The following is a 16,851-nucleotide window of genomic DNA, read 5'->3' as shown; positions in this document are numbered from 1 at the left end:
ATATTAGCATTGAAAGACAGCACTCACTTATAGCTATAAGCCTGGTGTTAGACCACTAAGCAGCAAAAACCCTGTTCGCACCTATATCATTTAATTTAATGGAAGATATCACTTATGTTTACAGAAATGCTCTGGTAAATAAGGCTTCTTTTGTAATGAGCTTCAGCCTGTGTCAGGCTGCAGGAGTCGTGGTACCAGGCATCGCTTCTGTCATATCAAAGTCACAGTGCTGAAGTGGAAGAAGTGCGAGTGTTGTGTGTGTTTACGAAGAACACTGACGGCTTTGTGCACACAGACTGAAAGCTACTTTTGTCTTGTGAAATGTAAGAAAACGACAGCAAGACAGAGAGAATGACATATCGAATCAACGGAGGAGACTTTTGCACTGTCTTGTCCAGCATTTTTCTGTTGTAAAGCCAAAGTATAACAGAGAATTTCCATGTCAAAATTAAACTATCCAGTTGACTGTGCTGTAAATCTGTCGTTCAAACCTATTTGACATATGAACCCTTAAAACTGTAACAAATTACATGTATTTATGTGCGATTTTCCTTTCTAGGTTGTTTCATTAAAATCATTTTAAGAGCATTTCACATTAAAAAAGAATAAATGTTGGGGAGAAATTAGAGAAAAGTCTGAAACAAGGAATAAAATGTTGTGTAGCTGAGCTTTTACAATACTGTTGATCAGCTAAAGATGCCTCAGCTTTATCCTGTGACCCAATGGATGGCTCCTGACCCCCAGGCTCAGAACCACTTTTGTAAAGGATGTTTTAATACTGACTTGATGTTTCACTGTTAAGATGAATAAGATGAATTTGCCGAGTCAACAAGACTCACCCAATTTACAATGAAACATGTCTACATTTACTTCTAGTCATATCTAGCCATGCAGATAGTTTAATCCCAGAGGAGGACAGAAAAGATCCCTTGTATGGTTTAAACGAGTGATCAGGATCTTTGACTAAGACTGTTTTTGTTGGATGCTTACCATCAATGTACTACAGTGTTGTACGTTTAATTTGGTAAGTTATATTCAATATAATGTGCTTTTATATATGTATACACTACCATGTATTGGCTCTGTTTTCTTGTTGTTCTGCTCTTCTTGCCTCTCTAGGTAATGTTAGCAGTGTCTTTTAAGCCCAAGAGGGTTGGGTACCTTTGAATATATGGTGATTAAATAAAAGAAATATTCAATTCATTAATTTTGTTCAGGTTTTGAGATATCTGCCTCCCTGCAGATGCTCACAGCATTGAAAATTACTTCATAAAACACACTCAACAGCAACATCTCTTCCCAGAAACATTGCCCTGGTTATTCTAGTAATCCACATAACTCACTGTCAACAGTTTTCATCAGACCTTCTTCAGAAATAGTCACCAGGAAAACAGGTTACAGCAAGCAGGACAAAGTTTTTGGAAAGGCACATTGCTGCTTAATATTTACAATGTATTTTTCAACCTAAATTGAACTGAGCTGGAGGCAAAAATCTGAGAGGTGGATATTTTAAAACTACCTGCATGATAAGCATATGAGAAAATGTGCTTATCTGTTTTTGTTTTTTGAGTGAAGAGGCCCTTTAAGCTAAATATTCTCCAACATACTTGTAAAAAGCAGCTCCCAATGACACTGTGCTCTGGGAGGGACACATTGTACAGCTGCTGCTGGAACACTGGCTCGTTGTCATTGACATCCTCCACAACCACAGTAACCGTAGCCGTGGACGACAGAGCTGGCTCCCCTCCGTCCACTGCCACCACCAGGAACCACATCTCCATCTGTCTCTCTCTGTCCAGTTCGGCGGCTGTGGTGACCATCCCTGACTCGGGGTCGATGCTGATCAGCCCGTCTTGGTGGCTCGATTTGAGGATGGAGTACCTGACATCTGAGTTGACACCCTCATCCGCGTCTCGGGCCTGCACCTGGATGAGGGAACTCCCCTGAGGAACATCCTCAGCGATGTTGATGATATACACATCCTTCTGAAAGACTGGATGGCAGTCATTAGTGTCAGCCACCTTTATGAGAAGGACCATCTCACTACTCAAAGAGGGGCTCCCGTGATCTGATGCTTGCACCTTTAACTGATAAAGGTCCTTCTCTTCCCTGTCAAGCTCTCCGTTGACACACAAAGCATACAAGAAATCATCAGTCTGCTTCAGGGTGAATTTCCCAACACCACCCACGAGGGTGACTGTAACCCTCTCATCCTCAACATCTGGGTCTGACACTGAAATCCGGGCAACATAGTCCCCAATCCCAGCTGCCTCTGACACAACTGCATCTCCTGTCTCACTGAGAAATAGCACACTGATGGTGGGGCTGTTATCATTGATATTAAGCACTTTCACACCCACAAAAGTGCTGCTGTACTCAGGCTGAGCCCCGTTGTCTCTCGCACTGATGATCAACTCATGAAAAGCCTGTGTTTCAAAATCAAGCGGCTTGTTGAGATAAACTAAACCAGTGGTTTCATTGATGGAGAAAACCTCATTTGAGTCACTCTGCCGCCTATTGATCTCATAAGTGATTCTGCTGTTGTCGCCCAGGTCGATGTCTGTGGCATAAACCTGACACACAGTAGACATAATTGGAGCGTTCTCGGGCACCGAGGCGTGATATTCAGTCTGATTGAACACGGGAGGGTTGTCATTCTCATCCAGGACGTGGATGTTCAAATGAAGCCTCCCCGTCCTGGCTGGGATCCCACCATCGAAGGCCTCAATGGTCAGGGAGTAGAAGTCCTGTGTTTCCCTGTCTAGTCTGCTTGTGAGGATGAGATCCAGGCTGAGGTGGTTCTCAGATCCAGTGCGATACTCCAGGTAGAACAACTCTCCCATCTCATTCTCTGTGATTCTGTATCCCTGGGTACCAAATTCACCCTCATCCTTATCTTTAGCTCCTTCAAGCTGAAACCGACTTCCTGGTGGGCTCAGTTCTGATATTTCCAAATCAACCTCCTTGGAGGGAAACATGGGTGCATGGTCGTTCACATCTTTCACTTCTATTTTCACTCTGATCATCTCACCTGTTAGAGTGGCAGCCACAAATTCATACTTATCTCTGCTCTCTCTGTCCAGGATCACAGCTGTGGAGATGATCCCAGTGTCCGAGTCTATTTCCAAGTCCCTGAAGACATAAGAATCTCGGCTCTCTGAAATGAAGAATCCAGTGCTTGGCCTGTTTAATCCAGCTCCCAGGTCTCCAACAATGGTTTTAGCGGGCAATCCCTCTTTAACAGACAGCGTCAGGTTGAACACCTGTCCGAGCGACAGCGCGCAAAGCAGCGACAGGACGAGAGTATGAAGGAGCAGAGGTGAGACATTTTGGCGGCCCATTGCTCCTTGACACATATTTTTTTACTTTGTTAGAAAAAAGGGCTACATATTTCAGTATCAAAAACACTTTCCTCACTCACGTTTTAGAGCACATCTCCAAATAAAAACAAGTAAAGGCACGGTGCATTTTTGCGCGCAAGAAAACAAGAAAAAGTTACTCTCCATTACAACAATTCAGCAGCTTCTTGAGGGATTTTGGTGACTGTAAATCCTTTGGGATCCCCCACACATCGCGGCACTGAGTGGCCACAGTGCACCAACTGTGCGCACTGAACACACCCTCCTGCCAGGCAGCACTGCCCTCTCTGATCGGCTCCATCTGTGGCCCTGATTGCTTAAGATTTAATCAGGCCAAGAGATTACTTAACGCGCCGCGTGCAGACATGTCATAGTAAATTTGACCTGTTGAAAGTCACAAAGTGAGCTGGAAAGAAGGAGATATAAAGATGAAACGCAAGCAGAATGAACTGCAGTCTTAACATTTACATTGGATAAATTGTCATTTGCGCCTAATTTTAATGAATAGGTTGAAATTAAATTGAGCGATTTATAGATTTAGCGAGGTCTTCTTTAAGTTTTGTTGTACTTGGGTGGCTCCCTCTAGCGATAAAAACGTTTTTTTCCACAGCAGATAAACAACCACAGGCTTTCAATTTATTTCTGAACATTATTTCACAAGATCAAATTCTGTCTGAAACTTATTTAAGCCCAAAGACAAAATGACTGGGACAGAACAGTGCAACCAACCAACTCAGCACAAATCAATAAATGAAATAATAAGTTAAATTAAAGCAACCTGTGAAAGAGAATGTAAATAATTTCCTTTATATAAGCCATAAAGGTACTGAATAATAGATACAAACACAATTAACCCAATATATATAAAACAACATTCTGACTCATAATTATTCTCTATCAATTCACATTCATAAATTCCCCATCAGTTATAAATACATATTTGATTAATTCTTCTATTTGATTAACCTTATGGAAAAAAGACATTTTATAGAATGAATACAACATGTTTGATTGCTGATTTCTTTTTTTTTTAATAAACACAGGTCAAACATATACTTTTGCATATATAAAACTGTATCAGCTGCACAAAAACGCTGATCCTTTAACTGATTGGCTGAGTTAGGGTTAAATGTATACATTTTGTGCAGCTGATACAGTGCAATTGGAACATTTATTTCCTATGCTGTGCACACACACTTGCAGGGAAATGACACCTATTTTTTTTTTTTTTTTTTTTTTAACTTACAACTAAAAAAAGCTTGAAAAAAAACAAAAAGGGTGCATTTTATTTCCATTATTGTATACTATGGGTCAGATTAAGAAAAGATGGGCTAAAATAAATATGTATGGGGTGATTTTACAGCTCTCAGATGTAAAAAAAAAAAAAAAAAAAAAAAGTATAGTGGGTTTTCTTATTTTATGCTATTCTATCTTTTCTTAATTTTTTTAATATGAATGTACTTTTGCAGTTTTAGTTTATACCTCTTTATTTTCATTTTGTGTGTATATATTGTTTCATTTACTTATTTCTTCTGTGTGTTTCCTCCTAACTTTTAAGAACTTTTTAAAGAAGGCAATTAGAGATGATAGTAAACTTCTAGCACAGTACAATAAAGCGTGTTAGTCATAGAGAATCCAAGCCTCCACAGAGAAACACTTCACCTTCTTCGGCCACAGCTCTATTATCACCCTGATTATCACCCTGTGGACCCTTCATGGCTCCTGCAGGGTATAGTTCCCAGCATGCACCCTCCCAATGGAGCAAGCGAAAGCTGTAACCAAGCAACAGATGTAACCTGAGCTGTATACCTGAGTAAACAAGCTGCATAACTACTGAGTCTCCCTTTGTCTGTACCCATTTGTTCAGCAACTGTCAAACCTCCAGCTTCATACAGGATTGTTTTCTTGTCCATTTTTGTGGAATAAAGGAGAAAATGCCATCTCATATTATGCTCTCCTACCAGTGGGATGACCAGGCTCTTGTGAAAAAGATACACGACCGCCTCAAAGATGATGGGCTGCCAGTGTGGATGGATATTGAAGGAGGGGTGACAGGGAACATTAACGATGCGTGAGTATAAAGGAATTTCATGGCACTCTCAGATAAGATAAATTACTGTTTGACACATCTTTTTTGGAGTTAGATAAATTGAGATATATTTGGTCTCTTTAAGCAAAATCTCTGTGTGTTTTCAGGATAGCAGCAGGCGTGGAGGAAGCTGTGGTGATTTGTCCCTTCATGACTCCAGCTTACCAGGCGTCCCGCAGCTGTAAGAAGGAGCTCAACTACGCAGATACCAGGGAGGTTATCATCGTGCCAGTCATGCTGGCCAAAAACTGGGAGGCCACTGAGTGGCTGGGACTGATCACTGCTGGCCGGCTGTGGGTGGACTTCAGGTGAGGAGATCTTTAATGGGGGAAAGATGACACCATTTAACATCCACTTTTAAAGATTTGAGAGGATTGAAGTGCAGTTTTATCAATCATGCATGTATCTAACATTAATTAAACTGCACCTGCTGTCAATGCTGTTGTTTTCCAGAAATGCAGAAAGGGATGAGGAGCACTTTGAGATGTGTGTCAGGTCTCTGGAGGAGGAGATCATGTTTAACGCCGGTCATCTCCTGGCAGAAGAGGAACCTCAAACAGAGGTGGTGGATCAGCCAGAGACCCCGAAACATTTCCGGAAAAAGAAACCAGGGCGAAGCTTTCGTCATGCCCTCGCCAATCTCTACATCTATGAGTCAGGTAGATATGGATATGAAACACTGGCAAAGTTGACAAAAAAACTAAACTTCCTACTAACCAGAAATGCTGACACCAGACACCAAAAGAATTTATAATTTTGTGAATATTTACATGACACAAGAAATAATTAGCAAACATTTTTGGAGGTGCTGGGTAAAAAAACAAATACACAAAAGCACAAAAGAGTACCCATACATTGCTAAATTTTTCCCAAATCTTCATGGACATAATATTATTGACAGACCTGTTATCCGTAGGTTGTGTGCGGTTATACTTTTTAGTCTTTCTAATAAATATTTAGTAATACATACAGTAAAATAAAGTGTGGGCATTTTATTTTCCAACATAACTGCTGCTTAAAAGTCTTCTGGAGTAGAGACGCTGATCCTTTAACTGATTGGCTGAGTAAGGGTTAAATGTATAAATCCATAAATTTCATTTACAGAGTTGAAAGTGTTGAAAACTGACAATGTTCTCATTACTATTGATAACCTTGTAGTTTTTAACATTGTTAGCTGTTTTTGTAGGTACTGTTTTAGTAGGAACAAGTTTCGATTATAACTGTTCACAGTGAGATCTGTGATTACCCAGATTAATTGGGATATTATTTATTTAAAAAAAGAAGATAGAATTGCTGTTAAATGCTTAAAACAAATAACTTCTATCTTCATGGCTGTGTAACAAATATTGTTTGTCCCTGGGGTGAATCTAGTCTTTTAAATTGAGAATATTTATGGGATTTGCACACTGAAACCGAGTTAACAATGCAAACAATCTAAAAACTGTGTTGAAAACAATGAGATACACGACTTGATTTCACAGGTGAGCAGATTATCCACCCAGCTACTGACACCAGACACACAGTGGAGCTGGACGAGACGCCTGGTGATCATTGTTACTGGCAGGAGATTAAGGGTAACGGCTGTAAATACTACAGGAACGTTGTCACCAACAGATACCTCGGTGAGTACAGAATCCATGAAGCTACAAGCAACAAGAACAACAGAAAGTCTGCGAAAAATGTGTTTATTATTATTAATGGAGCAAAATAAACATTACATTGCAGGCTAGAAAAAGGGAACTGTTTATTTCCATGTCTGTACAACCGACAATTCTGTTGAGTCAATAAAAAATGATCCTTTTTAAACGATGGACAATCATCTTTCCCTTTGCAGGGTTTGACCCCAACGGGGACGAGGTCCACTCTGTGGCCAGTCCTTCTGAGTCTGAAGAGTGGCTACTGTTGGTGGACCACACAGACCAGAGCCATCAGAGAGCCGTCATCATCAAGAACAAACACTCTGGGAGGTTCCTGGCAGTCCAAAATGGTAGCTTTACTGGACTAACATCATACAACGAGGACTGCAAATGGTTTTTAGAATGAAGCAGGACACAATCGTATTTGGTCGCTCTGGTTTATGAAAAAGTTTGCCTGATGACGAAGCACAAACAAGCTAAACTGAAGGGTGTACCTACAACAGGGATCTGTTAGAAACACTTTTCCAGATGATTACTGTGGCGAGATCAAATAAAAAAACAAAACAAAAAAACAACATTAGAATCTTTTTCTCTTGAGGATTTCTGGTTTCCAGTTGACGGGATGGCTTTCCTCCGTCTGAAAAGAAAACAAGAGGTTGTCAAATTATCTGTTGACTGAGAACTGACACTGAATCCTCAACTGACTTTAAACATAATTGTAAAACTTACAGCGGTGTCGTCCTCTTTGTATACTTTAATGGTCTTGTCAGCTTCGGCGGTGATCAGTCTGCTTTCTGAGTGGTCAAACACACAAGAAAAGATGCCCGACTCACTGTCCAGAGATCCAGGCTGCACAGCTGCATGAATCCTCTGGAAGTTGTAGCCTGTCCTCCAATCCCACATGTGGATGGTTCCATTGTCGGCTACAGAGAGTACATAAACATGTTTGATGGGTCATGAGTCTAAGATCGATGTTTTTTCTATATTTATCATGCATTAAAAGTAAAAAATTATCTGTAGATGAAAAACAGAACAACATAGCTGCTTATTAATACCTCCAGACACCAACACGCCGTCAGAGTTAACAGCCAGAGTGTTGATGATGGCGTTGTGTCCGGACAGGTTCTGGATGAATTTTCCATCTGGGAACATCCACTGTTTGATGTTATCAGCAGAACCAGAAGCGAAGGTGTATCTGTAAAACACAGGAAATAAGACGACTATATGAGAAAAACACAAATTTAGGCCACTAGGGGGCAGCAGAAACAAACTAAACAAAACCCTTTTTTGTCCACAGTACTGATCTGAAATTGTGTTTCTATCCACCTGTTGAATTTAAAGTCCAATATTAATTTTCTTTTAGCTCTGCCTTTGATCTCTCGTTTAACTATTTAACTCCTAGATGCTCCAATATGTTCACCAGTTAATCCAACTGTGTCTGTTTGCCATTTGGCCTAGCAGGAAATGTAGAGCTGCCAGCTGTGGCCAAAAATGACACGATTAAAGCACAGAGAATGAATCAACACAGGAAAGATGCAGCTTGACAGCTAAACAATGAGCTAAATTTCAGTATAAAGCAACTAATAATGACAAATGGCCATCATAAGGTTCTAACATAAAGTCTCACATTTTCTTATTTTCTTTGAAAAAACATTTTAAAAACTTCAGAAACAGAGAAAGGCAGGAAACAGGTAGGTTTGGCATTTTGTTTCTTGATAAAGGACTTAAAATGATTAACTAAATATCATATAGATGAATGTTGCTTTGATTGACTAATTGATTAAGCGACTTGTTTTAGTACTGATTTATTAAACAGCAGGTGTTTGCTTACTGTCTGGGGTGCTGCACTATGGTTCGAACTGATTTCTTGTGGTTGGTCAGTGTCGCTCTGGTTTTCCCAGCAATCAAATCCCACAACCTGATGGTGGAGTCATGGCTGCCTGCAAGACGTCAAATCAAATTATCAGTCTGGGATCCATACAAAGAAGTAAACCAATTACTTACAACTACACAAAGTGACTCTGAGGGATTATACTGACACATATTACATTAAAATGAAATGAAATTAAAAAATGTATTTACCAGTGATGATTTGTGGCTCTGCAGCCTGGCATCTGACTGTCGCCACAGTGTTGGTATGACCGGTTAGTGTGTGCACGTTGGCTTTTGTCCTGATGTCCCACACCTGCAAGGACAACGAGCAAATCAAATAAGTGTTTTTAATTTAAAGCAAAAAAAAAAAAAAAAAAAAATCAACCCTAGTTACTTACACATCAAATTCAAACAACATTGTGCACAGAATAAATCTGTACAATGAAATGCTGAAGATTAATCTCAAGAAAGAACTACAGGCAAAGTAATTCTGCAAAATAACAATGAGATAAAAAAAGAAAAGATATAAAGTACACAAAAACAAGGACAGGATGTACCAATTCACTCAAATTAAACATATCATATATCAAAGTCTCTGCTATTTCAACATAAACACCATTTTGCTAAAATCCCGCTTTTGTTCCAGTGTTACTGTACAATACATTTGCATAAAAGACTTCTATCTAGAAAAGTTTGCTTCTTTTGGTCAATAATGTACAATGTACCTCACTCTGATTTCTTCTATTATATGCAACTTAAGGCATTTTGTGATTTTGAGTCCACTTCTAAGAGACACACCGTTTTGGAGTTGCTTTCTCTTCCTCTCGAGAGAAAGAAGCTGATTGCCAAATTTGTCAATTTCTTTTCAAAAGTTTATGCATCCGTCAGCTGTATAAAGAAGGCTTAGGAAAGGGAAATGAATGCCGTGTTGCCTGATAAAATATGGAAGACTGCACTTTCCTGTATTCATAGTTGTTCAATAAATATCAGACACAGATTCAGTTTAAAGTGAGTACTGCATTTTCTGCAAACAGCTCACGTTTTGCACCTGGCAGTATGTCAGCTTGACTCGAGTGCTCTCAGCTCAGTGCGACTAACCCAAAAAGAAGTGAAAACTACCATATGTCTTATTTGGGTTTTAGGCATTGATTTTTGTGTTGTTTATATATCTGTATGAAAAATCTGTCAATAACAATAATACTCAAGAAAAAGACAAGAACTACTACAGAGAGGGAATTTATATAGAAAAAGTGTATAAATAGATAAATAAATGGTGTTATAATGGTAGATGCTTTGAGTATGGAGTATATACAGATGAAAACAGTAGTAGTAATAGTGCAAACCGAGTGATGAAATGTGCAATGGGTGTAAATAGTCATGGACAAGAGATGCACTTATATCTGTCGTAGCAGCATGGTCATTAAAATGTGTGTTGCATATTTCAGCTGTTAAAGATCAGCAGTCTGGTGTCCTGGTGAAAGAAACTGTCCATTAATATTACTCACTTGTCTGCTCCTGTATATGAGCAAAATCTCATATCTCAATATAGGTAATTTCATATCCTGATAAAGAACATTTTCTTTAAATTCGATTAATAAATAGTTTCTGGTCTGTGTGAAGTCCTTTGTAAATCTTTATTTAAGTTGCTATTGTTTGTTCATATACTTCTGTTCTCCTTGCTTCTTTGTCTCTGGGTTAATTTTATATGTTACTCTCTTCATTCCCTGGATTAATTTTAGGGACACAACAATCAAGTTTCCTCTAACTGCAGCCATTGTTCCATAAAGGATTGTACAGGTGTAAGATGAGATGCAGATATCTGATAGCCAGCAGTTACTCATGCTTTGGACCACAGACGTTTTTTTGTCAATCCTTGCCAGACTCTCATGCAATGAAAAGTTTCCAAAACTGTCTCTAGGTCAGAGCTTACCCTTGCTGTGGCGTCTCTGCTGCACGTGACCAGCACATCAATGGTTGGATGGAGATCCAAATCATACACAGCACTCAGGTGTCCGTGGTAATGTCTGATGACCTAATGCACAAGTTTGATGAGGTCAAGAAAATATGGCAACACCACAGAACAGATAAGAAGCTTTCTTATGGCCTTTAAAACTTAAAAGCCCTGCAATCATCTTTAAAGTAGCATCCTCTGATTTGAACAGCATACCTTGTTGTACTCCAGATCCCAACACTTGACTTGCTTGTCTTCTCCACAGGAAAAGAGATAGGGGCTGCGTGTGCTGACTGCCACACCACGCACTGTACTGATGTGTCCAGTAAGAGACAGTTTCAGCTTCCCACTGGCCAGATCCCAGATCTGTCAAAACAAACAACATTCATTACAGAAAATTCAATTCAAGTGTCTCCAAAGTGCCACTTCGAGATAGCAGGAAAGATGTTATCATGAATACTGCAGCCATAGATACTGAAAATACATTTATACATTGTGGCTGGTAACTGCATAGTGTGAGATGCTGTTTTCATCCACTCAGACCAACATTTACTTAAAATGAAACGGATCTAAATGAATTAAAATAAAAGAAGACAGATTTACTATTAGAGACAATGTACTAGTGTATATGAGGGGAAAATTCAATAACATTTTAAAAGGTGTTCAGACATCATATTGTAGCGTGTTAGAGCTCGGCGGGCAGAGTTACCAGCATGCTCTGAGACAATGTGTTTACAGACACAGGTTTATGTAAATTGTGTCCTAAATCAGAACAGACGTGTCTGGTACACGGTGATTAGTGTTACTGTTTTTCACACAAACTCTACAATGTTTCTAATAGTTTTTAGTTTGCTCTTATGGAAGAAGGCATTTTACACCATGAGTGAAGTTATGTGTACGGTCAGTCAGGGAGCATGTGCAGTGCTGACGATGTGCTCTGTTACTAATAAACTGTGCTTTCCTGTAGCCGTGCAGTGTGTGGAGCACAGAGACTGCCACAAAAGCACAGACTATTTATCCAGTTGTGTTCTTGTTATTACAATATATATTTATCTCTTTTATGTTACTAAACTTTATAACAACTGAGCCAACTTCAACTGTGAAAGCTTTGGAGACAGAAAAATGGACTTTGAGTTGATATTACTCTGTCTAACAATTGATTCTGATGTTAAGAATGAACTTTGCTAAAAATGTATTAACTAGGATTTTGATGTTAAACATAACCACACAAATATCAAACATGGTGGTTCCTCGAGCTGCAACAGACTATTTAAAGCCAACTTGCAGTCTGATTTTGTTCTTTTGGCGTATTCAGGTAGGAGTAATCAATAAGGATTTTTTACTCTCCCTGCAACATTGATCTTTTCTTGTTGTTTGTATGTATTCGTTTGATTTTAACCTGTCTAAATAAATGAACAGAAATTATTGTCATTACTGATTAATTATTCTGTTTATAAAATGTCATTAAATAGTTCAAAATGATAAAAATGTCAATAGTGACGTCTTTAAATGTCTTATTTTGTCTGAACAAAACAAGTCCAAAAAGTCCAAAACCAAACAGCATTCAGTTTATCATCACATTTCAGAGGCTAAAAGCAGCAAATAATATGGTATGGCTGTTTAAAAAAACAACACTAAAACAATTATGAAAACAGTTGTTGGTGGATTTTTTGTCAATTGAATTATTGCAGTAATATTTCATCAAAGAAATAATTGAGATATAAAATTATTTATACTGTTACTCACCTTTATGGTCCTATCAGCGGACCCTGTGACAAACCACTGATTCCCAGGCTCCACAGCGATGGACCTCACCCAGCCGAGGTGACCGCTGATGACCTGTCACACAAAAAACATGCTACTGTTAGAAATGACACAAATACACATATATTCAAAATCAAGAGGAACAACAGCATAATCAGGAGAAGTTAAAATGATTTGTAGTCACCCGAAACAGTTTCCATGGTGGGTGCCACTGGGGTTTGGGCATGGTGGGTGCTTTCCTCGTCAGGGCAGAATTTCTGGTGCCGCCTCCTTCCATCAGCGACTACAGTGAATACATTCATAATCAGCTCTTCACTTCTTTCAGTTGCTTTACGGCAAAGGTCGACAAGATATACAATTGAGTGAATGTGGAAATAAACTGTAACATACCAAAGCACTCGATGGAGGCTGAGATCTTTCTGCTCCGCCTGCGTGTCGATGGATGTCACCGACACTGGAAGCAGTGCGGCTGGCGTCCTGCCTGGAATTTAACAACAGCGAACATTGTTTACACATTATTAATTTGTGTGAAAAGCTTAAATATATATGGAATTAACTCCATTACTCATTTGTACACTGTACCTGGCTTGTGACGGTGGCAGGGCCAGAGCCATGGAGTTGATTCCTCCCTCACTGGGATTCCTGTGCATCTTTGTGTCCGCAGTCAACGCTATTCCTGTTGAGTGAAGATTACGGGTATAAACACTGGAGTAACACTGATGCAGTGCAGTAAATGGGCTCAGAACAGTTAGGTTTCTCCAGGTTTCAAAGAGTTGAATTATTTTTCAGGCCTTTTTAATACCACAGAATCCAATTTGATACCCGTTTCACCATCATACTGGTCGCAGTATGACAATATGGGATGGAAAACCAGTAGGAACAATAAGGCCTAGAATAACTTATCATTACCTAACATTTATTCTGTCGTTCAACCCTGAATTAATTCAATCAACACAACCTGGGCCCTCATTAGCAGAAGACAATGGCTAGAAGGTTTACCAAGGTTTTGCTAATTTTGACATTATATAAAATGATAAACTTTCTAGTTACTGCGGCTAGCACGAATGATACTGTTTGTTAAAAATCTGATGGTGCTGAATGAAACGCCACAAAAAAAGGATTGAACAGTCACTGTCAAAATCAAACTAGACAGCCAGCAATCAGATACAAAAACCTGTTATAACTAACATTACTGTCCACAGCAGACTTTTATAAATTAAACTAAGACTTTTTAAAACATTCAAAGGAGTTTTGTATTTTAGAATACTGAACTGGAGATACCCTGAATTACAAGCATGCAGCTTGGTTAAATGAATATCGCATTATTTACCAGGTCCAGAGGGGTAAGCATGTGTCCCAGTGATCAGGTAGTCTGGGTCATCTCCTGAAACACATTGGAGAAAAAATAAATGAATAAAAAAACATTGAGCCATTGAGCTAGTTTTAGAACATCAGTGTTCATGAAAACCAATAGAAAATAACCTTAATATTTGTTCAAGTAAACTACAACACACGCTTGAATACTGGACTTTTTGGGGTTATAAAATAATTACCTGGTTGTGTGTAGCTCTGATGGCCTTGCATGTTGCCAGAAAGCACTGAGACTCTGTCTTTCCCTTCCTTCAGGACGGGCATGTGTAACACCGCATCGTATTCCGTTTTCAGCTTCACGGCCATCTTCACGCTGTGACTGCAAACACAGACGACAATGATGCATCATTTTACAACTCAGAAATGAGTAATGATATGATTGTTACATGCCATCACTTTACAAGCCAAGACATTTCTGTTGTTGTTGTTACACATTTTGTTGTTTTGTCTGATATAATGAAAAACAGTGGAGCACACTGACTGAATTGAACAGTTTCAATAGAGATGCACCCATACCCATTTGAGCTGCATTTATTGTATGAAAAGGTGCTATACAAATAAAGTTATTATTTTTATTAGGCTATTATCATTATTATTATTATTATTAAAACAAATAGTAAGGACAATCTCACTATTCATACAACTACAGATTATCCTTCCTTCCAACATTAATTGCTCTTCTTAATAGCCACTATACACTGTTTTCCTTGAGGACATTAAAGTTTATTCTGAACCAGATTGATTGGTTCAGATAGATTGTATAGACTGTACCAACCCTGAACCTGAACCAAATTAGAGTTAACATTATAGCCGGGAAAACTCCTTTAAAGTATTTAAAATCATAACAAGGTGAATAAAGTATCAAGAGTTGAATGCTGAGGTTTACCTGTGCTCATCCAGTGGGACTGACTTCGCATGGTCGGACACAAACATATCATGAGTCCTTTTGAGAGATCTGAAGACCAGCGTGTGGACTGAGTGTTTCTGCACATCCTGTTGGAGAAAAAAACAATATATCAGATACTGTATTTAACCAGTGTGGTGGGAATTATTATGAGCTTTATCACCCTTCTCAAAGATGATTATGCTAAGTCTTAACCTAACAAAAAAACACGTATTGCTAACGTATCGTCCCAGCAATTAGCCGGGCCCGACGGTGCATGCGAGCGGGAGCAAAGAAGAAAGCCGCGAAAAAGACGCCAAACCTCCGCTTACCTCCGTCATGGTGGCGATAAATATACCGATGTAGCACCGCAGCTGAAGAAACTATTTTATCCCAGCGATTTTAACTTGTATATATATCACAAGTCTAGAAACATGACCAACACCGCGACACACCGAAGTCGCCTCGGAAGTAAACAACACCAAAGGTAGCTGTTTTTTTTGTCAGCGCCACCTACTGGCCTCAATGGTAGATTTTTCTGTCTAGGACGATGAGGTCATGGCACGCCGCCTGCTTCTCATTGGCTTTGCTATCCTAGGAAAATAGCTGGCATCCTTAAGGTCGCATTACTTCCACCCTCCAGATTTAATCAGACGCGGTTGTGCCCCACTGTCTCTTATAATGGCCAATTTGTTGTTTTCCTGTGATAAAAAATTTACTTTTCAGGTTACTATTTCTTAATCTACTTATAATGACTTGTTCTTTCCTGTCGATTTCACTATTTCTTCATCAGCGTCAGGGAGCCGCTATCAATATGCGGGACACTCCGGGAGAGTTGGGATGTCTGCACTTAGGTCTACAGCGAAAAGTTTCGTGTAGCTATCACTCCAGACCAGGCAGTTGTAGTAGATAGTATCACACACACCATTCAAACCAATCGTGCTTAAGACTAATGTTAGAACCACCCACCTCATTAACATAAGGAGACAGAAATACAGAAATAAATAAATGTGGAAATGTAGAAATACAGAAATAAATGTAAAAATAAATAAATGTATAGATAAATAAATGAATGAATAAATAAATGTATAAATAAATAAATATATACATAAATACATGTAGAAATGTCAAATTAGCCTTTTTCACGACTAAAAAATATTTATTTATTTATTTATTGTTTTGTCATTTTTTTGTCCTTCATAGTTGCCATTGTTTGATTATATACCTTCAAACTATGCTTGTCCCCTCTGAGAAAGTGACAAGATCTAAAGAAGCAAATCTAAAGAACGGCTGTGCTTGCAATTATTTCTTTCGGTGCTGTTATCTGCAAATAACAAGCTTTATCTTGGTATGCAAGAAAAAAAGGCCTATTTCTTGAGATAGCAGGGTAATTTATCACACGATTTATCACAGGTAGAGCTCCTTCTCATTGTTCATTCTTCTGGTCTCCTCTGTATAGTTTGGTACTGTTCCCATCTTATAAGGGCATTTGGCAGTTACACAGATGTCATTGATAAAGGTGCTGTTAATAATGATGGGTACTCCTTGATCTGACAGTTTCAGGTTAAATCAGTTGCTACAGTTGTTGAGACGCCATTCATGCTGGCATGGTACTTCTGATCTCTGATAAACATTATAAGTAATAAAAGGAAACAGCCTTTTGTTTTCTCATAATAACAGGTTGAATATCTAGTTATCTTGTTTTGCCAAGGTAATGAATTAATTTAGTTGTGATTTTGAGATAACAACATTAAAAACAAATTATTGCAAGCACGGCCCTTCTTAGCTTCCATAGATTCATAGCTTCTGAAGATAATCTATTCCTAAAATGTCTAAAACGTTGTTGTTATTGTTGTGTTTTTTACAGATAATAATTTTCAACATATTGATACAGTATGAAGAACGTAATTATAAGTTGGCCATTT

The 16,851-nt window shown here is 38.8% G+C and overlaps 2 protein-coding genes across 2 annotated transcripts in view; both read right to left on the bottom strand.

Annotated features, from left to right (window-relative positions):
• dchs2 (dachsous cadherin-related 2) overlaps window positions 1-3,341 on the bottom strand; it is a 31,532-nt gene extending 28,191 nt beyond the window's left edge. Inside the window, exon 1 of the mRNA XM_062426190.1 lies at window positions 1,608-3,341. Coding sequence (XP_062282174.1) covers window positions 1,608-3,341 — 1,734 coding nt within the window. The remainder of the gene's footprint in view (window positions 1-1,607) is intronic.
• Window positions 3,342-7,117: 3,776 nt separating this feature from the next.
• On the bottom strand, window positions 7,118-15,934 carry plrg1 (pleiotropic regulator 1). The gene is made up of 15 exons (XM_062433760.1): window positions 15,259-15,934; window positions 14,930-15,036; window positions 14,226-14,362; window positions 14,003-14,056; window positions 13,255-13,348; window positions 13,063-13,153; window positions 12,857-12,955; window positions 12,655-12,747; window positions 11,125-11,274; window positions 10,888-10,989; window positions 9,168-9,270; window positions 8,917-9,025; window positions 8,141-8,280; window positions 7,815-8,008; window positions 7,118-7,722 (listed from the first exon to the last, which is right to left on the bottom strand). Exons 1-15 carry the CDS (start codon window positions 15,265-15,267, stop codon window positions 7,663-7,665), a joined length of 1,542 nt encoding a protein of 513 aa, XP_062289744.1. The 5' UTR covers window positions 15,268-15,934; the 3' UTR covers window positions 7,118-7,662.
• Between the last annotated feature and the right edge of the window lie 917 nt (window positions 15,935-16,851).

This window comes from Scomber scombrus, chromosome 2, assembly GCF_963691925.1.
Source record: "Scomber scombrus chromosome 2, fScoSco1.1, whole genome shotgun sequence".
Lineage (NCBI taxonomy): Eukaryota > Metazoa > Chordata > Actinopteri > Scombriformes > Scombridae > Scomber > Scomber scombrus.
This window is presented reverse-complemented; position numbering and strand designations above follow the sequence as displayed.